The 24,970-nt window shown below is 40.6% G+C and overlaps 1 protein-coding gene across 1 annotated transcript; it reads right to left on the bottom strand.

Moving 5' to 3' along the window:
- Positions 1 to 548: 548 nt before the first annotated feature.
- pi15a (peptidase inhibitor 15a) lies at positions 549 to 5,382 on the bottom strand. Its single transcript, XM_068582135.1, has 6 exons — positions 5,255 to 5,382; positions 4,782 to 5,130; positions 3,761 to 3,879; positions 2,595 to 2,727; positions 2,393 to 2,508; positions 549 to 1,491 (listed from the first exon to the last, which is right to left on the bottom strand). Exons 2-6 carry the CDS (start codon positions 5,055 to 5,057, stop codon positions 1,356 to 1,358), a joined length of 780 nt encoding a protein of 259 aa, XP_068438236.1. The 5' UTR covers positions 5,058 to 5,130; positions 5,255 to 5,382; the 3' UTR covers positions 549 to 1,355.
- Positions 5,383 to 24,970: the final 19,588 nt, after the last annotated feature.

The following is a 24,970-nucleotide window of genomic DNA, read 5'->3' on the forward strand; positions in this document are numbered from 1 at the left end:
ATGTTCCCATTTGGTAAAGCATTATCTCCCACTTAGGTTTGGATCATGTCCTGAAACAGTCCCAATTCAAAAAGAGATTCTGATACATTTGCCAAAATAAAGTGTTGAGGGATTCTCTTTTTAATATAACGCTTGTGCTTAGCTCGTAGGAATGTACAAAGTTACTAATTATAGTACATTTTCTTCAACGTTATAAAAGCTGACATGCAAATGAACCATATTCAGTACTTTTTAATCGGACAGATATATTTACAATCCTTTTACAAACAATACAAAATTGATATCAATTAAATATTTCCCATATAAAAATGAATAACTTAAAATATACTTGTTTTAGGATAGTCAAGGTATAATGATTATCTATATGTACAAAACAAAACATTTCCTGGTAATTCGGAATAACAAAATTAAGGTGCACTTGAGTGCCTATAACTCCAAAAACCAAACTACATCAGTGATCATAACAAAATACAAACAATGGATTTGTCCAATACATCAATATATTGGTATATAATACACCAATACACTGCGTAAAAACATGACTAAAACAGACATGTGGGCCATATTTATTGAATGTGCTCTCTTCAGCATGAATATCATTGTATGAATAAGAATATAAGTGTGTATGAAACCTGTGAAACATTTGTAATGTAACAAAACCAATCTGCACAGATGTAAACTGTTCAGACAAACAGCATATGCTGTGCTTGCATAAGGCCTCCAGATAAAGACCTTCAAATCTGACTGATGTATATTCATTTTGTCATATACTTTAAGTTAACAGTAAGTGCACTTTTCGGCAACATTCGTTGCAGGACCCGAATGGAAGTTGTTCATTTGTGTGGGTGGCATATGACGTTTGTTGTACCGACAGCAGCTACAAAGTTGACACTGACAGTGTAGGATTTACCCTCTGAGGTCAAAAGCTTTGATCTTCATATCACAACATTCCTGTGAAGGCAGAGCACACAACATGGAGGTGTGATGCCCATAGCACCAAAGTGAGCAGGTATGAGCAGCTATGATCTTGTTATGTCCTTAATTACCACATTGTCAATGGTAAACAAACAGTGAAATGTGCAGCAGCATGTTATAGTATATTCTGTGTTTAAGCACCCATTCTACACATAAATTATATTTCATCAATTAGAAAATAGCCATGAAACACACACATTTACAGTTTATGTACAAGTCATCAAAATTGCTGCTGCCTTCAAATGTATGTTTGTGTCTTTAAATAAGCCCATATATACAAAATAGTGTGGTCCAAGACTTTTGTGCAAATCCTTACGGGATTAATATGATGTCTCTGTGGTACTGTAGGTCGTCGGCTTATGTCGAGAGGAAACCTGTGTTTATTTGAACCAGTGCAGGTAGTTTGTCTTGAGAGCGGGGAAGCACATGTTGTTGCTGCAGGAGCCCCCGTAGCTGGGGGGGCAGGCGGAGCAGGGGACTCCTACTTTGTAGGGAGCCTCGCCGATCCAGTTACCCCTGCGAGACAGAAACATGTACAGTGTCAATGGAGTTAGAGGTAACAGAGGAGTTAAGTGAATACAAATTCAACTTTTATATAATAGCTTTTTTTTGCCTAAAAAGGCTAACTCGCGTACCATGATCTTCATCTGAAGATAAGGTTTGCCTAAAAGCCATTACAGTGCTCAGGAAAAAGAAAATCTAAACATCTAGAATCCGATGACTGCTAATGGAGTTGCAGCTACCAAATGACCCTTGAGATAAATATAAAATATCATAATGAGATTGTTTTGTCGAGAGCAGAATATCACTTATTTAGCAATCTGTACTTTGTGAGCAAATGATACATCAGTATGACTTTAGTATGTGTATCAAGACATCTTATAATATAGTGTATCAATAGAAGTCAGCCAAATTATTTGTCAGATTCAAGATGTCGGTGTTAGCTGATTTTCGAGCTTCATCATCGTATTCACATACAGTGACTTTTGCAGAGCAGACAACCTGATCCAAACTCACAGACGTGTGTTTTTTTATTCAATTGGCAAACTAAAATAGGTCATCAATGTCCTGAGCCTGTCACTCTTACATATGTCCATATGTCTCAAACCAGTGGGATTAAAGAACCTCGGTCACAAGTCAGTCACAAGTCCAAACAGGCTTTGATTCTTGGAATTTTTTAGAGAATTTATTTTCTGTTTTGTGGCTCTTCGGAGCTTTGGTAATGCGGTACCGGTTCACAGGCTTGTATCGAGGTTATCTGAACCTCCCAGCAACATGGGTGGCATTTCACAACTCGGCACAGAACAGAGCCGCCTGTGTCTGGATTAAGCCTGCCGTCACCAAATCGTCAGGTTAACAGGTTCATTAGAAATAACAGGCATGCAATTAACACTAAACACAATGGACTACCACTTACTTGGGAGAGTAGTTGCAAACTAAATACGTCGCCCGTTTCCACACTGAACCCCATACATTCATATTATGGCACGTGTGAACAGCACAGCCAACCTTGTTGGATGTTGCCCAAACCATCTGCCAAAAAGAAGAGACAGCCAGGTCATGCCAACGTTACACCAGCTCAACAGTGTTACATGTGATGCTGACTGCTGTCTTTCTACCTGTGTGTAATGGGTACACATGGGCCCGTAGCATTTGAGAGGGCATCGAGGGTTGCAGTCACGAGGGTATGGAAAAGTATAATCCTTGACCTCATCGTACCATGGCTTCACCAGCTGGAGAATGGATCGATAACTGTGAACAGAAGACATAAAACTGTTCAGAAAACCACACTGCACGCGTCACGACTGGTGATAAGGAACTAATACAGATTCAAACCTGATGTCCGATTTGTCATTTAGCAATATATTTTTGGACAAATGAGTAAGAGGTCGTTGTGCAATTCAGCTGTAGGTGCATTCAAGATTTAAGGAACCACGAAAACTTGACTGGGATCTTGTATTATTAAACTCTTGGGTTATAATCTCAATCCTGTTTCTGAAGCGTTACCAGTTTTCAGTTCCCTTCAGCTGCTTCGGTTTATACAGTTATTGAAATCTAGTAACTTGCCACCAACTTTGTTTTAATATATCTTGTAAATTTGAGAGAATGTTCTATTTTTTCAGTCGTCACGGTGTTTTAGGATGATTGCAATTCTCCGGTTTATTTGTAAGATATTCAAACACGTTCTGCGCCGCAAAACGCTGACAGTGCAAGACAGTGCAGAGCCTTCAGTGAATTCCAAGTCACAGAAAAGTTAGTCAAGCTTGAGAAACTTTTCCCTACAAAATAAAGAATTGTTTCTACATTATTTTCTGTAAGTAAACAAAATCGTATTACTACTTAGATCTAGTCGATTTTTTAGGAAATAACCTCACTGTAGAACTCACACGAGTCACAAGGAATAGTCAGAGTAAGCTGAACTCCCTTGAGTCTCATGTTGTTCCTCAATAAAACCTAAAAGTGTAGAAACATGTGAAGGTACCCTGTGTCTCCAAATGGAAAGTCAAGACCCACTAAAGGGATGCGCTTTTGTCCTCAGGGGTCATGGCTGAAAACACAACTTTTGTTTATTTGAAGGGTCACAGGAGCATTCCTCAAGCAGTCACCGGGTCACAGTGTAAAAACCCTTTCGGAGAAAGAAGAAGGCAACGACCATGACTGCCGAGAGAGAGACAGAGAGAGAGCGAGAGAGAGAGAGAGAGAGAGAGAAAGAGAGAGAGAGAGAGAGAGAGTCATCCCTGAGAGGAGCAGCAGATGTCGGGGAGGGGAGTCAAAGGTCACTCACCGTCCTGTCCTGACGGAGAGGTTTTGACCCAGGAACCTGAGGAGGTGAGGTGGCCCGTGCTCCCACTGGCAGGCATGTGCCCAGTCCTCAGCTGTCTTAGCCAGGGTGTCGTCCCACACCTACACACACATGGGATTGTGGAAACCCGTCACACAACTGAAAATATCAACACCGGGTTCTCATTCAGCAGTGAGATGTGAGATAATAGTCGGAAGTCGAGTTCGTAGCTCTGTTACAGGTGTTGCCATGGCAAGACGCAAAAGCCATCCATCAAAAAATCAGTTGCATAAGCAGAGAGAGCGAGTAGCCCAGTGTCCAATGTCACTCTTTCACTGGAGTTGGGCATGAAGAATACCAGATCCCCAAACTTGTCATCAGCCACACTCATGTATGGTTTAGTTGGAAAGTCAAAATCAGAACCATTTACTGCCATCACGGACTGTGACTGGAGACATGAGGAGAAACTCCCTCTGATTACTTCATTCTACAGTAAATAGAGGATGGAGATGCTGCCAATTTTAGAAATGGAAATATGTCAGCTCATTCGTCTGAAACAGTTGCTGGAACCAACTTTCAAAGATAAACGAGCATTATACTACTTCACACCTTGACAGTTTGTTTTGGAGCTGAAATATGGGGAAATAAAAAAAAATCTGATTTAGACTTTTCCATCAAGTGACCACGACAGCTCTCTCCACCATACATGACCCATGACTCCGCTGGTGGTCACCTGCATTGCAATCTGCTCAACAGCTGAAGAAGATGCCAAGAAACTTCAAGACAATTTTGTCACTTTATTTCTTTGCAAAACTACAGCTATGCAAATCTGATTTTCCATCACTTCATACGTCTAACTAGTTAACTTGCTGCATGCACTTTGGTCACGACCAGAAAATGCACATGACAATAAAAGATGAGAGGAGGTATAATATGGCACATGGGTCATACACTCAGTGGAAATATGCACATTCATAAAAAATAAAATAATAATAAAAAAACACAAAATGAAGCTTTCACTCACCATGTATTCCATATTGGACGCTGGGGGAAAGACCTTCCCTCTTACTTTGTTGTGGTAGTCAAGAATGGCAAGCATGTCGTTCTGACTAATATAACGCTTCCTCCTGGTTTTAGAAATACTCGTGCCATCGGTCCCATAGCTGTGCAGGGCGCCATGATTGGTGAAATTGGCGGCTGGCATGAACGTGGAAACAGTCGGAATAGTCGTTGCCAATGCACTTGCTCCGCAAGATAAGCACAGCAGCATTAAATCTACTGCGAGTAACTCAGGTTTCATATTCGTTTTTTTTTTTTTTTTTTGTTTTTGTGGTGGAAACTGCAGTCAAAATATCCCGCGTCTAAGAGTGATCCTGAAAAGGGGAGAAAAAAAAGAGGACACACTTGAAGTGTTGTAAAGTAAAGATGCATTGCAATGAGAAAAGACATTACGTCCTAAATATCAGTCCCATCCCTTCACGTGGTCTCTGGTCCTACCTTTTCTCGCGGAGTGGTACCCTGTGCCTGCGTCGTCCAGGCTGTGTCACCTCGAAAGCCTCAGTAATGGTTTGCAGAGAGGAGGGAGGGAAAGTCTGGAGCTTTGCAAACTTTGTGAGTGCTTCAGGAACAGCCCGTCTATGGGGGCTTATATAGGCTACGGCCGTGGACGATGCAGGAAGTGCGTCTGCCTCGGAGGTAGACGCGCAGCCCCTCCTTGTCACCTGAAACACATTAAATGTTTGGTTTTTCCGAACCCATTCTTGGCCAATCTTAATTTGATCATGACATCTGCTTCAGGTTTGTGATGCTGCTTGATGTGAAGGACAACGCTTGAATGCATAGAGTGCATCAAAGCGTTAAGAGCATATTACTGTATGTGGATGTGCTTTATGTTCATATTTGAAACTTTATAAACTCCATATCTCACTGCTCTGTGTTTTTAGTTAGTTTATTGTTGTGTACCTTCTACCAAGTCAACTGTATTGTATGTGTAATATACTTGCAATAAACACTTTAGACTTTAAAAAGGCTCCACTGGTCACCGTCACCGGTCAGGACAGCCACATAAACTCACAATTGTATGAGTCCAATCAAAGCTAATTCCATGTGTCATATCAGCCTTCTTTGTGGTATTCATTACACTATAAAGATGATACTTGTTCATCCTGTGGATCCAGCTGTGAGTTTTGCCAGGGCAGATGCAGAGCCAAAAAAAAGGGGGGTTGGGGGAACTCTTCAGGTCTTTTCTTTGGCAGCTGGTGAACAAATTAAAGAAACGTGACGCAGGAACAATTTTCTTTCCCTTTTTTCCTCTTTCTCTTTCTTTCTCTCCTTTTCTCTTTTTGCAGAAAACTGGTGCTTTCCCAGAATGTATCGTCTTGGAAGTGATTGACTTTTCAGGTGCTGGAACTGGTGAAAGGGATATATCACTCAAGCTTTTCTCCTCCGTTTCACTCCATCTATACATTTCAGCTCCTTCTCTCCACTGCTGCTCTTCCTGAACAGACTGGACGTTTCACTGGGATGGAAAAATGTCAGATAAATCATGACAGAGCAGTTGAATATGTCTACTTTCTAGACCTGGTCAAGGGTCCTGCTTAATACCACGGCTCTTGACTATTCACAGGTATAGAACTTAAAAAATGTAAAAGTATTGGTGTGCAAGAGGATTGAAAATGTGATGCTGGCTTTATTTACATTTACCTAAGTAACATATCTGACACCTTAGCAGCCAAATAGGAAAAATGTGACACAATGAGAAAGCATATAACTTCAGCGTTAATTCTTAACTCAATAGACCGGATTCTAGACTTTGGTGACGTGGAGTGAAATAGAAGATTTGTATTGAAAAGATGGGCATTGTTTTTTTGGTTTTTCCACATGCGCTTTATTACATTTTCAAGTTGTTATTAAACTATACCCAACAAGCAATATATTTATTTAATCCCTGAAATATATTTTGACATACTGTTTTTTCTTCTTTTCTTTCTGTTATGGACCATCTGCTCAGTATTTGGATCAACCCTCTCATCTGGTATCAATAGTCCGGCCAGCCAGCACGGCCTGTGAGCCAAAGATTCTGATCAACACAGCGCTGAACTCTTATCGCCGGGTTTATAGCGATATTGTTGTCAGTGTTATCAGATTATCTTAACAAACACCTGTTTCACAGCATTTCACACTATCGTTATGTTTATTTGGTACTACGCTTCTGATCAAAGACTCAACGATTGAGTCAAAAGTTTAGATTCATAGTGGAAGACCAGGATTTAAGGATTTGATAGAATACTGTACTTCCACTGCTTCTCTCTTTCTTTACCCCTCTTTGCCCCCTTCCCCCTCCTCACACACACACACACACACACACACACACACACACACACACACACACACACACACACACACACACGAGCAGCCTCCTCAAGCCCCATGATATTCCCTCAGTCTCAGAGTGCTGGTACTTGTTTAGACAGTGAACCCAGTGACTTTGCATAAGGTCGAAGCTTTACTATCATATTATTAGAGTAATTAGGGCATTATTTAAGGCATCATCAAGGCACGTGCTAAGAGGGCATTGGGTCTGTCTTGGAAAGGCATTCTTTTTCAGACAGAGCATTTATTTACCTACAATATATTGTTCCAAGTTTCCCCCATGCTTTCCCCCTCTCCGGAGGCCTCTCGGAGCCCAGTGTCGATGCCAGGGACAGCAGAGAGAGAGTGAGGCGCAGTGGTGAGCAAGAGGGAAAGCAGAAGAGGAATAGCATCGCGATAATAGATGGATTCAACAAGTGTTGCATTGGTTAAGATGCTAGATTCATCCAATGAAGGCAGAAGAATTCAAAACTAAAAGATTTACAGGGAAATAGAGTTTGCATTGTTTTGACTAGCACGGAGCATCATGTGCAATAAATCCAGGATTCAAAACAACCAATGGTTTGTTTTTCATGCAGGTTCAAGCAAATAAGTGCTCTTGGACGGTTCTTGGCCGCCATCTGGAGCATCGCAACCTGACCTGCACAATTAAATAAGTAACTGATCTCTAAAGGATGGCTCTTCGCTCTGTCCAGTATTCAAGCAATCAAAGCACTTTCTGTAAACGCCAGCTCAGCGGTGCACTCCACCAAAGGCTATTGTTACCGCGCTGGCAGCATCCACTGTGCACTGGAAAGTCACTAACAGATCAGTAGCATGTGAATGGACGAAGCAATTAATCTTCTCACCTACTCGCAACAAGGAAGAAAATCCTACTTCCCAACCTGTTGGATGGTTATTTAATCAGTCATGCCAAGTAATGCAACTATAAATCTGATAAAAGAGAATACGTATTAATATGAAAGTAATATTTTGGATTGGATTCTTGAAGGTCAATTGTATTGGGGCAGCTTGGAAGTTGTTATGTCATGAGTTGGTTTTTGTTGGCCAGGGGGCAAAAAGAAAAAGTGACATTTCAAGAGTGGTTTACATTGGTTAGAAGCCCAGTCTCTAACTTCAAACTGTCCAGGCTGCTTTCTTCCACACACAGCTGTTAAACATTGTATCAGTGCAAAATGCAGTTACATAGCAAATACTGTATGTTTCACACAGCCCGCTAACTTACGACGGGTCGAAGGCTTGTTGACACTGAAAAAAACCTGCCGGTGAGAAAGCTTCAACCCTGTGTCCCCGTCAGAAGTTCAGGAGTGGATTATTACTCCTCCTTTGTCCAAAGAGTAACAAGCACAGTAATGAAGTCAATAAATATCTGAGTCTTTTGATCAAAGAGGGCCCTTGCTGAGCTTCCATTTGATTCAAAATTAAATTCCAGCAGTGTTTGGACTGTATCTATACCAAGGTGCTAATATAACATCGCTGATAAAATACCTTTTCTTCATAGAATCCAACTTGCGAGAGACCTCCTGCAATGCCAGCTGGTACTGTAGGGCTTATTGCTGAAAGATTACCCAATATAACCCAAAGCCACATTGTCTTGTGTTTACTGAATAGGAACCTCCACAAACAAGACCGTAGAAAATCTGTCCCAGACGGGATGTTTTCTCCCTGTTGTCTAGTTACAAGTCTGGCTATTGTTTGGCTGCTCAGTGGACTCTAAGGTGACTTTGTCCTCAACTTCAGTCACTGAAAAAGACACACTACATAGACCATTTAAAGCCAGAGTAAAAAGCAAACAACTGGTTGAGGTTTTGATTCAAAAATAGTTTTTATTTTCAGATGAAGTGGATAAGAGAAGATGAAAAAAAGTAAGAGACCAGAGAAAATACAAAACTAGCAATTTGCAACACTGTAAGCTCTATGCAAGAGCCTGTAAAGTGCTTCAAACAATCTTAACAAACATAATGTCAGCAGAACATACACAATTAAAAACCCTCTTCCCCAAAACACTGTTTAGAGTGTGGGAAAAAAACCTGAGGGATTACTAGAGGGGCAACTCTTTTTCGTCAGGAATAAGTTGCTCAGCTTGTGGATCTATTTTTGACATGTTACATTCCTTTGCCCCCAGATATTCTCACCCATCTATAAGACATTTACAACCATCTTTGATGCTCAGGCCTTGTAAGCCTGCACAGAGACGGGCTTGGTCACACGCAGACATTTCTCAAGAGGTTCAGATGTCAGCTGAGAGAGAGACAGGCAAACATGAAAAATCCAGCAGGACCTAAAGTTAGAGCTGAGACGTTTTATGATGTATCTTCATGACAGCAGGTAACAAAAAATATCACCTGGGACTCAGGAGAGAGCTGCCAACACTAAAATAACCTGTTCAGAGTTGTCTGGAAAGCTGTGATAGACCTGTGCATTTGTACCAGGAGATTATGCGTCATTATTGACGTTCCATTTTTTATGTGATTTACAAGACTTTCTTCATGGATTGACATTATATTTTAAACCTTAAGGGAAATGCTCTTATTTACTTTCTTGCAGAGAGTTAGATGATCGATGCCACTTATCTGTACATTAAATAAAGGTCGAGTCAGGAGACGGCCAACTTATTCGTAGAAAGCATGAACACGAGCAGCTTTGGTTTAACAGGGGAGTGAAGAAGAGCATTGTTGGCTGATAAAAAAATGTAAACAAAAAAACAGAATGACCTATTAAGAGCCAGTTTCGTCCATTCTGGGATACTCTAGAAACTAGGGTTGCGCTGTGAAGAGGACCCGCTCGGTATATAGATATAGACGCCTCATAGTAAGGTAACAAATTCACAACAAGTCTTATTTTGAAGTGATTAAGAAAACATACTTTTTAATGATATATAAAATATTTGCCACCTAAATGCGACAAAAACGTAGCTAGCTAGCTTTTCTCCATGCTCCCTAACATTCTGCTAAGCTAAACTAGTAGTAAACTGAGTTTTGACTCGTTATAGTTAGCAAACACATTCAGTATGAGAGTGGTGTTTAACTCTTTGAACGAAAATGAGCAAGAGCTTTTCTCAAATTGCAGGCACACATTTAGCATTCTAATGACTGCAGATTCTTCTGATAAAGGTGGATTTCTTGTTGGCCAGTTGGGAGCACAAGGCAGGGTCAGATGCATGCTGGCTGACCGGCCGGCTGGCTGGATCAGGCTGTGGCTGGGTAGTCCTGGAGGCAGTCTAGACAGCAGATGAGCAATGAGCTGGGCTCTGGCAGACAGGCCCTGTGGCTGGGACTCTCTTGGGCATGGCAGGGCCTCTGGGACTCTTGGCCCTGGCAGAAATGATAAATGCACTGGACTCTTCCCAGGTGAGACACCCTAGCCTTTGTAATGCATGCTTCTAATTGAGGATATTCTATAGGATAAAACTGAAAACAGATCATAAACCAGCTCATGCTTAAGTCCACTTCTACACACGTACATACCTTCTGATCCCTATACTGAAATAATTAGCTGCGAAAGTCTGTTTTTCCTCTAACAAAAATTGCCTGGGATTTATGATTCGACTGAAGTTCCACCTCCTCCTGAAGAAGTGACCATTATCACAAAGTAAAAAAAAAAGCTTCAGGCCCGATCCCTACGTGGGTGGTGTAAGACTTGATCTTTGCTCACTTGGCACCTGGTAAGAGCTTTAGTGTTGCTGGAAAGCACAGGCGAGGACTGCAGCTTGCAGAATTTGCGTCCAGAGTGCAGCGGTGACATCTGGTGAACTGTACCATTCATCGTTAAAGAATATGCAAATTGTTATCTTGGATTATTTTTCATGTCAGCTTTTCTTCCTTGATCCTATTAGAGCCGTTCAAGCAGCGACCTGCCAGAAGTACATGCAGCAAAGTACAATGACACAAGTGATACCATTGTTACACTCATGGTTGATCTTTTCATGGTCTAAGTAGACACTATTGTTACAGAAACCTTCATCTAACAGTAGTTAGGTTTAAAGTGGATTTCTGCGTTATGGATTTGGCACTGTATTCAACAAGCTGTTTGAATCTGATGTGATGTAAGTTGATTTGATATGCCAAACCAAGCTGGGACGTTGTCCAGCTCCAATGTGTTTCAGAATATTGTGTAGAGTGATGGGAATACATGTACTTCTTCCTGTGTACAGTTTGGTGTGATGCTGTGTGCTAATCTAATATTCTGTAGCTCAGAAACAGATGAGGCCTCAATTAGACCTGAAACCGAGTCAAAACAAAATGTGTTTTTCTGAATTTCTTTTTTCTTTTTTTGGTTTCTACCATTCTTCCATAGTTAATTTGTGCTCTCTTGAGTTTGGCCTTGAGGATGACAGGGAACTGTGACTCAAGCATCAAAGTCCAAGGAGAGTTCAGAAAGCTATGTAATAAAACAACAATGATGCAAAAAAACTGATTAATTCTTGATTTGACTCGAATGAAATCATTAAAGAACATAAGATGTTCAGAATCAGACAGGCTTCTTGCGTAGATATCTCAAATGAGTTTGGGTCAGTGACGTCAAAGTAAACATCAATCTGTTACGAGCAGGCTCTTGCCCAGGCAGTCTTTATGATGACATCAGTGTTTTTATTGGATCCAGCTTATCAGAAAAAGCTTGATCTTTCTTGTGTGCTGTGTTCCATGGAAGTGATGGATTTTAAGTTAAGATGAAGCAAAGACTCTGTGTTCTTTCTTAGTCCCCAGTTTGGCCTCTTGTCTTCTTCATCCCTGCAGTTGACTTTGTGCAGTTTTTATACATTTATTGAATATTTCCCAAATATTGGACCAGAACCGGCTTGTTCTTTGACATGGTTGTCAACGACTTTTGTGTTTTTATGATCGGTGAAAGATTATTTTTGAAAATAACCATTTAGAGGTTTAGTGGTTGCTTACGACTGGATACTAGATCTTCCTCTCTCTCAGACTGTTTTGGTCCAAACAAGGTGACCCCCTCCCCACACAGGCTTCAACCCACTGTGGCAGGTGGCATCCCTCGTAAGAGTTTACGGCTTGGTTCTTCTGGTTCAATGCAAACAAACCAAGTTTTATGGAGCAAATACTGAGAGGTCATGGTCCCTGCAGTTTGATTGCACCATGACAGAGAATCTTGGCTTTATTCATTTGGTGTCACCTCTGAGATGTGTTGAGAAAGTCACAGTTATTTTAACTCTGGGATGTCTATTCATGTTGTAAAGACGCACTGTAAAGTAGAAGATAAAATCAGTGGTTATTATTGTGCCAAAAACATGTCCTAAAACATCTCTGTGCTTAAGAAACATTACCCAAACATTGAAAATTGTGCATTTTTAAGGCATGTGTTTTGCTGTCAGTTGTTACACATTTGGGGCAGTAATGAATCTTGGAAAATGTGAGAGACCGAGCTGGTAGGCATGAAGAGTCACAGGAGGAGTGACAAAAAAATAAGCCTTTATTCACTCCAAAAAACAAAAAAAACAAGTGACAAAATATGTTCTGGGCCCATAGAAGAAGACAAACGAACAGAAATTACGAGCTAACCTAACTTAGCTTTCGTGTTCATTACCGCCACCCACTGATCTGAAGTGTGACCTAACAAACTAAACCCAAAGGAAAGATTACATAAATGCTAATCAGACCTAGTCAAACATGTCCATGTACACTGCAAATAAAACGAAAGAGGACAATTAGCTTCGGTATTAATGAATACCGCGACCCGACCTCGGATAGGCAGCTGATAATGGATGGATGGATGAATGAATGTTTTAAAATGAGTGATGAGTGTGATGCATGAAACAAAATGTGTCCTTTATCTCCTGTCGATGTAATGAGGTTCAAAGGTCAACATACTCTATGGGGAGAAACCAAAACTATTACTGTAAGTGTACAATATTAAAATGTGTGTATGTGCAGGATGGTTATCAACAATTCTATAAGTTGTGTTGCAGCAGGAGCGATCATCACAGAAGTGTATTTAGAATTGTTAAAAAATGATCCCTGTAATGAAGCAAAATGCTATCCAGACGCTCACCAATAGTGTTTGGATAAGAACAAAGGTCTGACAACGAGGAATAAGCTATTATTCAGTAAGAGAGCTGAGAATGTTGAAAGCTTCTACATCTGCATGATGGGGTTCATACAGCTTTTGTATATTTTCCATTTCATTTGTCATGTTTGTGTTGACTGTTCCTTCCCCTTTAAATTTCTGCTGTTTACGTGAATGTTAATGGCAGCAGCGTATTATCAACATTGTCTTTAACCTGGGTTAAAATTCATTCAACATGAATGAGTCAAACTTTCATTCAAAACCTTACATCACACGAGGACTGTTTTGTAATTCTATCCCTTTGGATCTTTCCATAAACGTTCTCTTTGTTTCCATAAACCTTTGACCCATGTCGCGTAAATATGCCGCTGCGTGTCTGGCTGTTGTGAGTTGCTGTCGTGGTTTTAACCTCCTTTGCAACAGCAAGTGCACGACTTCTCTGCTGCTTCCATTCGTCTCACGGTAACTTGATCTGCCAAACAGTTTTCACCATACAAATTGCGGTTTAATCATCTGAAAACACTGTTCCAGTCTCCCATCGGCACAAGTATATATTATCCCATGATTGACCCTTCTACTGACATTCAGTCTGCGGTGTATGCAAATGAACACAAAGTTTCTAGGAAATAACACATTTCTTCACTTCCCGTCAACGCTTCCCAATGTTTGACCTATTTCCTAGGCTGGCGGCGGATATCTACATGTTTCTCTGCAGTAGTACTGAACATCCAAAGTTTGTAGAAAACTTCGCCAGGCTACAACGAGGACCATCCAAAGGTCATCATTATTTTTCACGTCATTGTTGTTAAACTGAAAACCGCTGCTAAAATGTTACCCTCTCCCTGCCCTGAGCAGCGTGTTCAGTGTATCACTTTTTGCATTTGATGTGCTTGGCAAAGCTTTGAACCGTTTTACTGTGTTATTGCTGTTAAAGGAAAGTCCCAGACTCGGTTGGGTTTTAGCTATCATATGTCTTCCCTATGGGATGTAACATTTATTCCAGTTTAGCCTTTTATGTTCTACCTACTGCTCTTTTTACGAGACTTTGCTGCTCCCACATAATGACATTTTCATCGTGTATGAATTAGTTTCCAACTAGCTGGTGAACATAATGTACAATATCTAGCTCTTTAGCAGCTCAGATCTCTTTTCAGTAACTCTGTTTTCCGGGTTGTTGTTTGATGCTGGAAAAGTAACGCAAAGTGTGTTTCCCATTGTGTTGTTGCTGAAAACTACCATAGCTGAAGTAATGCTGATGAGAGCCATACGAGTGAATCCAAACAGGAAAATTGGGAGCCGTAAAACCAATTGAAAAAGTTGAAAGATGCTAAAAAGCTCCATTGAGCTGAGAGGAACTGCTGTTAATTGTCTGTGGATTTGTAACTACACGCTTCTAAGCTTTTAACATTGCACATGTCCATTGCAATATGAAAAATATAGATTAGAGCACCTTGAAGTAACTTAAGTGTTTAAGGGTGGACTTCATCCTTACACACCCTTCTGAAATGTTTAAATTGCACACTCTGTGCACTCAATCTTCCTAAAGCTGTGCTGCTTGTTGTGACAGAAATTGCTTGTTATCAACCAGGAAATTTGTCTGGGTCTTGTGAGGCCATGGACTGGTCAGCCCTGGGCCAAAACAAATCCAACCAGCTGCTGGATTCCTGCTCTGGTTTGTTCGTCAGGGAGTGCGCATGTATCACAGCATCCCCAAGACAATGCGCACTTCCTGTCCCTGTCTCTTGAATATCAAAGTGCTATAGAGACTAATCAAGAAACACTTCTGCTGCACAAGTGGTCGGTGTTCCCACAAGCTGCACATGGTTACAATTAGCGCGAGGTCTTTTCTCATCTTATTGTCCATTTCTTTCTTTTTTTTTAACCAGATGAGCAGAATATAAGACTGAAATTGAGGCCACGAGAGGAATGAAAATAGAGCCAACCTAAACTGACGATACTTTGCTTTCTGGGAGTTCTGGCAAAGGAAGAATGTGTCGTGCTTGGAACAGCGGTGTGAATGAATTGAAAAACCTAAAGCTGTCAGGTGAATGAGAGCAAATTCACGGTGGTAGGACTCAATGAAATCTGAAAAGCCAGAGAACGCAAAACCATGCTCATTTTTCACGGCACTAAATCAAACCGTGTCTGACTTTTTATAAGCTAATATTTCTCCAAAAATGACAACAACAAAAAGAAGTAAAAAACTTATGGTGATTTGGTTGACAGATGTGAAACTGTGATTTACCTTTCTTCCAGCCAAAAATATCCTTCCCTTACAACTATTCAAATGACTGATGCTATGACTGCCCAGGCATCACCCTAAAACAAGCACATACACATAGACACACCAAATATGACATGATCCTTCTGTTCTATACATAACAAAACCGTTAACCTTGTTCTATCTGAGGCCTCCAGCTCTCAGCTGGCGCTCCTTTGCGTTAGCCCCAGAGGTCAAATGATGTGTGATTGTTATTTCCAGCTGTCACAACTTAATACACTTTATATCAAGGTAGTGAAGATCTGCTGGTTTGCCATGTGGCCTGTTGGCTACCCCTAAGTTTAGAGGACCCTGTGTTTCTCCTTTGCATCTGGAAGTGCTGGGCCTCCTCCATATTTTAAGTTCTACCCCACTTCCTGGCACCCTGGACTTGGTACATTGTGAAAATTTGACGGTTCCTTGGATGCATTTTATTGGATTTTGAACTTCCTCCAACCTGCATACAAGCACGTTGCTGTTGTATTTCTCCACATAGCAGCTGCATGAATATAACCCACAGCGTCCACAAGTGCTTTTCATCCCGGCGGGCAAGTTTAGGCACCTAAGTCAACTTTACTTAAAGTTTAAACGCGGCTAAAATCAATATTTTAATATTGAGAAATTTCACCCGAATCGGGAGTTCACAAAGACCGCCATTCCCATCAGCTAGTGTTGCACCTCCTCTATGTCTATTGTTGTTATTGGATGGATCATGGCTCAGCAGAGTAGCGGTGTCCTGCCGAGGTATTTCTCAGCACCGTTGTAATGACAAACCTTTCTCTACCCTCTGACCCACAGAGCTCAGTCCCCAGACACACAGTAGCAGAGTGATTCCAGATGAAGGGAGTCTGTGGAAGCAAAGGCGTCACTGTTAGAGCGTCATCGCCTCAATTTTGGTCAGTAAAACCAGTGACTATAGAAGTTATGTGTATGCATTCAGAATATTTAGTGTTATGCCCCAACTTTCCTTCAACGGTGTCGGTTTAAAAAGTGATTTCCATATTGATTTTCTTTTTTCTCTCTCAAAGCTTCTGTTAAAAATGATTCCAAACCATGTGCAATACAATGTGTGATTAAGGCTACTGGGACCAGGCTGAGCAATGACTTTTCACCCAGTTACATTTCCGCTGGGTCTGCGAACTTCTCTCAGAATCCAGTCTAATGAGTATGGTTATACGCTAATGGTATAAACACCACCAATAAGAAAAGCAGGCTCTCTTAAACATAGCCATTCACATGTCAGGATGCACTATCGCTGCCATGATTCTTGTGGTGACCCCGGTGACCTTTGGGAGAAATAGACACGCTTTAGTACTCGTATCTGGAGTCACGTTCCCGCTCTCATTCTCTCATGTTTCGCTGAAGAAATCCTTGGAAGAAGGTGGTCTTATTCAGATCCACATGGTGTCAACTGCTGTGAGGACGCATATGCTCAACAAATTATGTAATATTACTGACTTTTCTTTTTTCTTTCTCAAAGGCTTTTGTTAATGCACTCTGAGTTACGTATGTCCATGAATTAGACACCAGCCAGGTTACTTTTCACTAGATTGGGTACACACTTGAGGTAAAAGTTGAAGAGGATGAAGATTCTCTACTGGTTTAAAGGAATAGTTCTATTTGCTTATTTGTAAAACAAAAAGAAGATAAAAGTGTCTTTTAACTATTCAAATGTATCTTCTGGACCCTATGAATATCTGCACCAGATTTAATAGCAATCAATTGAAAAGTAGCTGAGACATTTCAGAAAAAAATAAAAATAAACGTCAGCCTCATGGTGGCACCAGAGGAAAGGTCAAAGTACACACACACACACACACACACACACACACATATATATATATATATATATATATATATATATATATATGCACATTATTAAAGCATTTTTTTTAACACTTTCCCCTCATATTAGTTGATCCATAAAATGTGGTGCAGAATCTTGGAAAAGTGCGGACACCACAGTATAAACACAGGCCAACTGTACATAAAGATCTAAATGTTGCATTCAGCTGCATCCAAGTGGCATCGAAGTGGGAATCCACAGGCCGCTGCTTTCTGTTTTAACTGGAAGACTTTGAGCTCCAGATTTGTCTCAAATTTCCTCCAGCTGGACAAAGAGGCGGCCTTTACACCAAGCACCACCGGGCGTGAAATGGATTATTCAATAAAAATGTATTTACTTTGCATAGGCTTTCTGTTCAAGATTCTTCCATGCTCAGAGATAATGCTGCAACATGGGAAAGGCCACAATGGCATATCTGGATTTAGTCTAAAGTACTCTAAATTGGGGATTTCCAGTCTTCTGAAGTTTGTGAGTTTTATTGTGTTAGTATCCCTCATTCTGTTTTTTTTTTTGTAATTTCAGGTGTAAAATATTCATCAAATGGAGAGAAAAAGAACGAGATGTCCAGCCAAAGACAGTTAAGTCAACCACCCTGTCAGCAGGAGAGGTTGCCTTGGTCTTCCTCCATCATTCTAATTTATTGAGCGGTCATGGAAATAAAACTCAAATGGTAAATCTGTTTGAATCCAGGAACTACCATACTGCTTCTGTCACATCACTGGCCTGAGGTGAAGACATGAACACAAATTACATTTGTGCTGTTTCATTTATCTTGAAGACAAAGTTTAACGGTAATAAATATGATGGAATAACTCTTATGCTATTTAATTTAAACTGTCAGTATTAATAATGCACTACATTTACAAACAACAAGAAATAATGCATTTTTTAATATTAATATTATGTCATAATATCTAACCCATCCTTTCTCCAAATTGTCACTCTTTTCTAACACTAAAATCAAAGCAAATGTTTTCCTTGAATAGCCTAAAAAGTGCATTGTCAACTAAAAAAAACAAACAAATTTTCGCCAATTCCAGGTTATCATCGAACAGCAGTGAAAACAGTATCCATCCTTCTAGTGATCTGAGCCACGAGTGGTCGGTCCAGCATGTGCAGTGTCAGTGAGGTGACCCTTGTCATCAAGAACAGGCTAAGGAAACACATTCCTGGAACTCCACCATATGTAGAGGAAAAGCCGTGGGTGGTAGTGACGTAAAACACGCTCAAAGAAAATACTATTAAGACTCCCAAACAACATTCCCTTCTTCTCTGCCTACCCTCTCATCCCGGCTCGTTGGACAGGTTGGACATATCAGGAAGCATTTCAAGCATTCAAATATTTTTCGAGTGCCTCTAAATGGCGATAAAGATTGGTTTACTCATGTTTGGGTTTGATGATTTATATCATTTCTGTTTTGTCGTGTCATCTGCTCTAATGCGTCTGTTTCAGGGAAATGTCTCAGAGAAACAGTGGGATCACAGTTGGGAAACTGTGCTCACATCAACTTAGTGTTTCATTTATTTCCTGTATATCGCATCAAACTAATAAAGACCATCATTTCTTTCGTATTTTTTTTATTTCCAACAGCATCACATCGTTGTTTTCCCATCATCTGTGTGATTCCCTACGGATGAAACTGACGTAACTCTGCCAGTGTTATTGCAAAGAGTCATTAGAGAGATGACGCAGCTTGGCACAAATGCTGGTGTAGTAAAATGCATGCAATTCCCAGAGGGGTTGACACACACACACAGACACACACAGACACACACATACACACACAGACACACACATACACCAGGGCATATTATGTACAGTGAGAAGAGGAGATTGTTTGATTGGCCTGTGGGGTTTGTTCGCAGAAATCTGTGAAGCAGAAGGACATTTTTTTACTGGATTACATGTCAGATGATAAGTGTGTGCGTGTGTGTGTGTGTGTGTGTGTGTGTGTGTGTGTGTGTGTGTGTCCATATTAGTACATACAGACTGATGTGCAGGTGTTAGAAATTAGTGGATTCATGATTTTGCTGTAATTATGACAGATGAGAACAATTCTTGAGGCGACAGCTGAGTCCCTCTCCTTTCTCTATTTCTCTTTAACCTTAATGACCTTGCTCAAAACTCAGTTGACTCAGGGTTTATTTTGCTTTGGCTGGGGATGGACAGAGCAGTGGTCAGAAAAAGACTCTCTCTCTGCACACAACTGAACTTAAAGGTTTTGGTGAGAGATCCATTACAGCAGCCACACCCTTTTTCTGTCTTCTTCTCCTGTGTGCATGTGAGTTAATATTGATTAATTGAAAAAAGAAAATTATAATACAAAAGCTCTTTTTATCAGCCGTTCATACAACATTTCTTCGTTGCCGGTCAGAATGAGTCAGTGAAGGAGGAGACAGTGATTCATTTCACTGTGTATTTCCCTTTTTGATTCTTAAAATTTGATTCTCTAAAATCCTTGATCCCTGTTAATGGCATTTACTTGTCTCTCTCTTCATCTTTAGTGCTTACCTTTTAGGGTTTACCATTTACATTTTCTCTTTCCTCTCTGTCCCATGTGTTAAAAGAGGTGATGGACTAATCTGACTTTATTACTTTCATTATGGGGCACACATTACTACTCGATCATGGCAATGCAGGATTAAATACGCTCGTGTGTGTTGTTGAAGGACAATTTCCATAGCTGTTCTTCCATTGACGTTTAACAGCTGTATTCTGTTTATACAATCCAGAAATTCCAGAGCATGACATTTTCTAATTATCATCTCTGCGTGAGTTTCAGTTTCTCCGGTGTTTAAGTTTGGCGGATCTTGCCAATTGCAGGCCGAATAATACAACAGTGTGTGGAGACATGACTTAGATGGCAGCGCTGTATCATCAGAGAGGTCTGACTCACAGGACTGAAACGCTGCATTGGCAGTTTGTTGGTTTGAGTGCAAATCCACATCGGTGCAAATGTTTGTTAGTACAGTACTGCCATCCAGAAACGGAGCCCTCACACCAAACCTCCAAAAGCAAAAAGCCCCCAAAGTGGCCCTTCACTTCTCACCTCAGACGCCATGGTGATAACTCATAGCTCCACATGGAGAAATTAGCCATATGTTTCACCGACTGGTTTATGTGAGGCGTTATATGGTAATTCATATTTCGCAATTACTGTGTTCTCTAACTTTATTAAAATCTATTTGACACCCAATGCACAGCCTTCCCAACACCCAGTCACCCTCTCATACAGCTTGAAGAATCCAATGTTTTCTTCTGGAAGATAAGAGAGGAAAGGAGACAGCTCATTTTCTCTGGAGAACAACTATACAAAGTAAAAAGTGGAAGATCAATAAGTAGAGAATGTCAGAAGTATGATGAACATGCCAACTAAAGTATTTCTTGGGACCATTGTCATTGTCTAAGGTGTGTTAAGGTGTGTACATCCCGACTATAGAAGTCCAGCTTGGGACACACATCCTTTCCTCTTTTTACTTCCATTTAGTCCCATCTGTACTTTCCCATTTTGTCAAACTGAATTTGATCAGTTCAAAAATTGCTGTCACAGAATATGCGTCATCATTGACAACTGATGGGACGCACCTGCTTTGCGCCGGTGACATCACTATCTGTGTGGAGTCCAAAGTGTCACAAGCTTACACGATCCAACCAACGGAGGGCAGTGCAGCAGCAGCATGTGGTTCGGGCGAGGGATCAGGGCTCAAGTTCCACACAGCAGCAGTTTGCTCCTTGCTGGAAGCAGTTTGGAGCCCATCAGGGGTCTCAACATCACATCGCCTCCTGAAAGCCGTGGTATCCTTTGGCTTGCTTGTAGAAAAGGAGTTGGCAGTGTGGAGTTCGCCGACGAGCCAAAGTTCAATATCCTGAGTTAGCAGTCGCTGCCGTTTGTAAAAATGAGAGTCAACTGTGATGTTTGTCGGCGCGTCACCTTTTCATTATGAATGAGAATGTGATGATGTTAACTCGACGGCTCAAAGATGCATACGAATGCATCTAAACTTGAACGGTCTGCTCGTAGCCGTGAATGAATGCACTTCAGCTTCTTCAGTCCGGACTAAACCGCCATAGTTTGGCACTCTCCCCCTCTAGACATTGGACGGTATGCTACAGACTCCTGAGGTGCATCTCAAAATGCAATTAGATTAACCTCAACAACACTTGTGCTTTCTCTCACAATAACCGATTAAGAGACTATTGTCTATTGTTCTGAGAAAGTCATAATATGCAACAAGCTTGGTTTAATATGCACAATCTCCCTGAAAGCCCCTTACAGAATTGCACTGTGAAATCATTACCATCACTTCCCTTGTCCTCGTATAGGGTCACAGCAAGCACTCTATCTCTCTGGCGGTCGTCTCGAAACTGAGAACTCCAAACAGTGGAAAGAAACGTCTCCCTCCACTTGGCTGGTGTGAATGGGTTCAGGCTACTTAGAGAAAACCGACCTCTCTAATCCTCCATGGCTACAGCCATGTCAATAAAACCCTCTGTCGTTTAATGCCTCTCTTTGTTACACTGAAATACTGCTGAGATACCCAGCCAAACAAGAAACTTTAAAAGGCCATTTTATTTTTGTTGAGTCAACTTTTTTTTCTTCTTCTTCTTTTTCTTTACAAGTCAACAGAATTTAAATTGCCATTGAATAAACAAACACAGACACTTTGTGTATGGATCCCTTAATTTCGGGTCCGATGAATAATACGGAGCAATTTTTCTCAGCTGTCTCACACAGATGCATCAACTCTGAAAGCCCAGTGTTGTGAACTGTTCCAGAAATGGTAAGCACTGACCTTTGGCATCGCACAAACCCATTGACAGAGCGATTGTGCGAATGCCATTTCTCCCATTTACCATTTTGTCACTGAACTCAACATGCGGAGGTCACTCAGACTCAATGGTGATTTTGTGCATTTCGATTGATTAATGTTTAATTTGTTCTTGGCCTCACGCATAAACTTATTGTTTATTAATTTTCTTCTTTTGGGCACTGTCGGACTATGGAAGAGTCCATATAAGATAAAATGTTTGCAATAAGACAGCAGACTTTCATACGTAGTTTTTCCATCAAATTCCATTACTGCACACCTCCTGTTCCTGTCACCATCCACACCGCTCAGTCATTTATGAAGCCGACGGACTTTTAATCCTTATGGAAATAATGTATTTCTATGGCTCTGAGCCAAGCCTTCAAAATATAAACAATGTTCATCAGAATCAGCTTTTAATGGCCATGTAAATTTGCACATACATGGAATTTATCGCCGGTTTCACTTCGCTCTTCGTACTTATATACATACAATAAACAAGATCAATATGACAAAAAGACATTAAAGAGAAAAGTAGTCCAAAAAGTGCAGATAGTGCAAATGGAGCTGTCTGATTAATTGATATACAATAAAAAATGAGCTCCCTCGGTTGCTTTTGAATGCTGTGAGACTCGGTGGATTGTTCATTTTGAAACAAGTGTTTCTCATTATGTCGAGTATTGTGCTTGGCAAGGAGGCCACTTAGAGTCTGCCAAAGCAAAATCTGCTTGCCAATGCCTCCTTACAACACCATATATAGTTTCACCTGTTATCCTGCTCAATTCTGTGAGATAATCCACACGGTCAGCATGTTCTCATGCCTTTGTTGAGTTTTTAGAAGTATGTTCTGGCTGATGAAGTGTTTCATGCAAGTATGGTCAATACAATTGTATTGTTAATTTAAAAGTGCTCTTTTTAATATATATATTTTTTAAGTCTACATCAGAGCATAATCCTCTGAGGTTCTTGGTTTGTCCTGAGTGATTGTTGGTACTGAAGGTATTATTGTTTGACCTTTCTTTGCACTTTGGATAAAGCAGAACCATACATGGACCAGCGAAAGAAATGCAGGTTAGGTCCTAACAAACAATATTTAATTTACTCTCGTATGTTCATGATGATTTCTCCCTTTTGAATTTCCCACTCACTCTTAAAGTTTGCCATCCACACAATCATGTTTTATGATTTGTTATTATTATGGAGAAAACGTACAACAGCAGAATGTGCGTTCAATGTTTTCTTAATCACTTTGAGTCTGAAGTTGAGCGTGAAATGTAATTAATGGCAATATTAAATTGCTCTGCTACCAACAAAGCCTCTTTTCTGGCAGCTGTCTTAAAAATGGCGTGTTGGTTTGTAACGTAGACGTGGAATGTGTGACACACTGATGAGAATATTCCAATGTTTACCCATCTATGTAATTTGAACGTCTCTTTGAAGATATTTGAACATCTAAAGAACATAACACCAGGTCATAGGTTGCACTAGAAAATGACCCAATAGAGTGAATCTGCTCACACAGGCAACTACACACACGACTCAAAGTGGATTGGTTTTTCAAATCTTCATATTTTCTCAGGTGATAAAATACACAAATAAGTCTAAGTCAATCAACGAGCAATGGCTGATGGGCAGTAAAGGTGCGTGCATGTGTTTGTGCAGCAAGCTTTACCTGCTTATGTTACAAATGGCATTAGATCGTTGATTTTTGCTCCAGCAACAAATGAAGAAGTTATTGTACTGTTTGTGTCCATCTTGCATAGTCAGCAATTGGATATCAGATTGGCCACTCTGGATTTACTGTAATCAAGAACACCACTTACAATTTCAAGTTACAAGTCTCGATGTCATGTTTTTCCTCCTCCAGTAAATGTCAATACAGCCTATTTCTATGAAATGAAAAGCCGAAGAGTATTTGGTTTCACCAAAAATGAATTGTCAGCAGCAACTTATTACTGTAGACTTTTTTCTTTAACCACAATGAGTGCTCTTTTGTTTTTGAAACGCAAAGCAAATGTGGTCAAATGATAACTGGGCATGTACTTAGACATCAATATTGCTCTCTTTGATCGTCTGTATTTAATCATAGCATGGTATACTGTATAGTAGTTGCATGCTATGGTGTGTCCGCAATGTCAACATCAAACTATAAAGCAACAGGAGTGGCCAAAACATACTTGTCTGTCAATATCTTTGTAAATTCTTCATGACTTCTCTTGTTCACATCTATGATTATTACACTTCTGATTCCCAAGAAGCTCTGGCGTTATTGCTTCAGGAGATCATGGGACAGGAAATGTTCTCAAAGCGTGAGGAGAGCTCAATATTTACATGAGGATATCCGTTTATGTGGCCTCGGCTGCCCCCTCACAGGGTGTGTTCGCTTTCACAGTCCCAGCAGGTAGAGCGACCTTCACTGACCTCTGATACGAGACAGACGATGCATTAAAGCAACAGGGCCATTAATCAGTGTTAAGTCGAACTCACACACCCAGACACACTCTAACCTTCTTACATGTGTAGTCTCATTTTCTAACCTTACTTTTACAGCGACTCAAACAACAAGTTACTCGTTCTGACATTGTACACTATCTTCTGAATGACACCGCCTGTTAAATCTCTTCACTTTGCAGAGAAGATCCCACAAAGTTGGGAAGGTAATTCCTCTTTTCACTTGTCATAATAATGACACGCCTTTTATGCAATAAAAATATGTTAACACGATAAAGCTGATGGTGAGTTTGACTTGGCCACATCTGGCCAATTGAAAAGAGATTTATAATGCAGCAGGTCCTCTCCAAGCGGCGTTGGGTATCATCTCTCCAGCGCGGCAGTGTTTATGTAGGACAAGTTTAAATATTTGAGGAGCACATGTGGGGATGAATGGTGGCACAGGATTTCA

Source organism: Clinocottus analis, unplaced genomic scaffold, assembly GCF_023055335.1.
Source record: "Clinocottus analis isolate CAN_PGR_092001 unplaced genomic scaffold, fCliAna1.0.p SCAF_18, whole genome shotgun sequence".
Classification (NCBI taxonomy): Eukaryota; Metazoa; Chordata; class Actinopteri; order Perciformes; family Cottidae; genus Clinocottus; species Clinocottus analis.

What these genes read in the sequence shown, in the direction of transcription:
- pi15a (XM_068582135.1), bottom strand. Translation starts at nt 5,057, where the DNA reads ATGAAACCTGAGTTACTCGCAGTAGATTTAATGCTGCTGTGCTTATCT. An exon ending in TGTGTACCCATTACACACAG is followed by an intron (nt 2,509 to 2,594) that starts GTAGAAAGACAG and finishes TCTTTTTGGCAG; the next exon opens with ATGGTTTGGGCAACATCCAA. An exon ending in GTTTGCAACTACTCTCCCAA is followed by an intron (nt 1,492 to 2,392) that starts GTAAGTGGTAGT and finishes TCTGTCTCGCAG; the next exon opens with GGGTAACTGGATCGGCGAGG.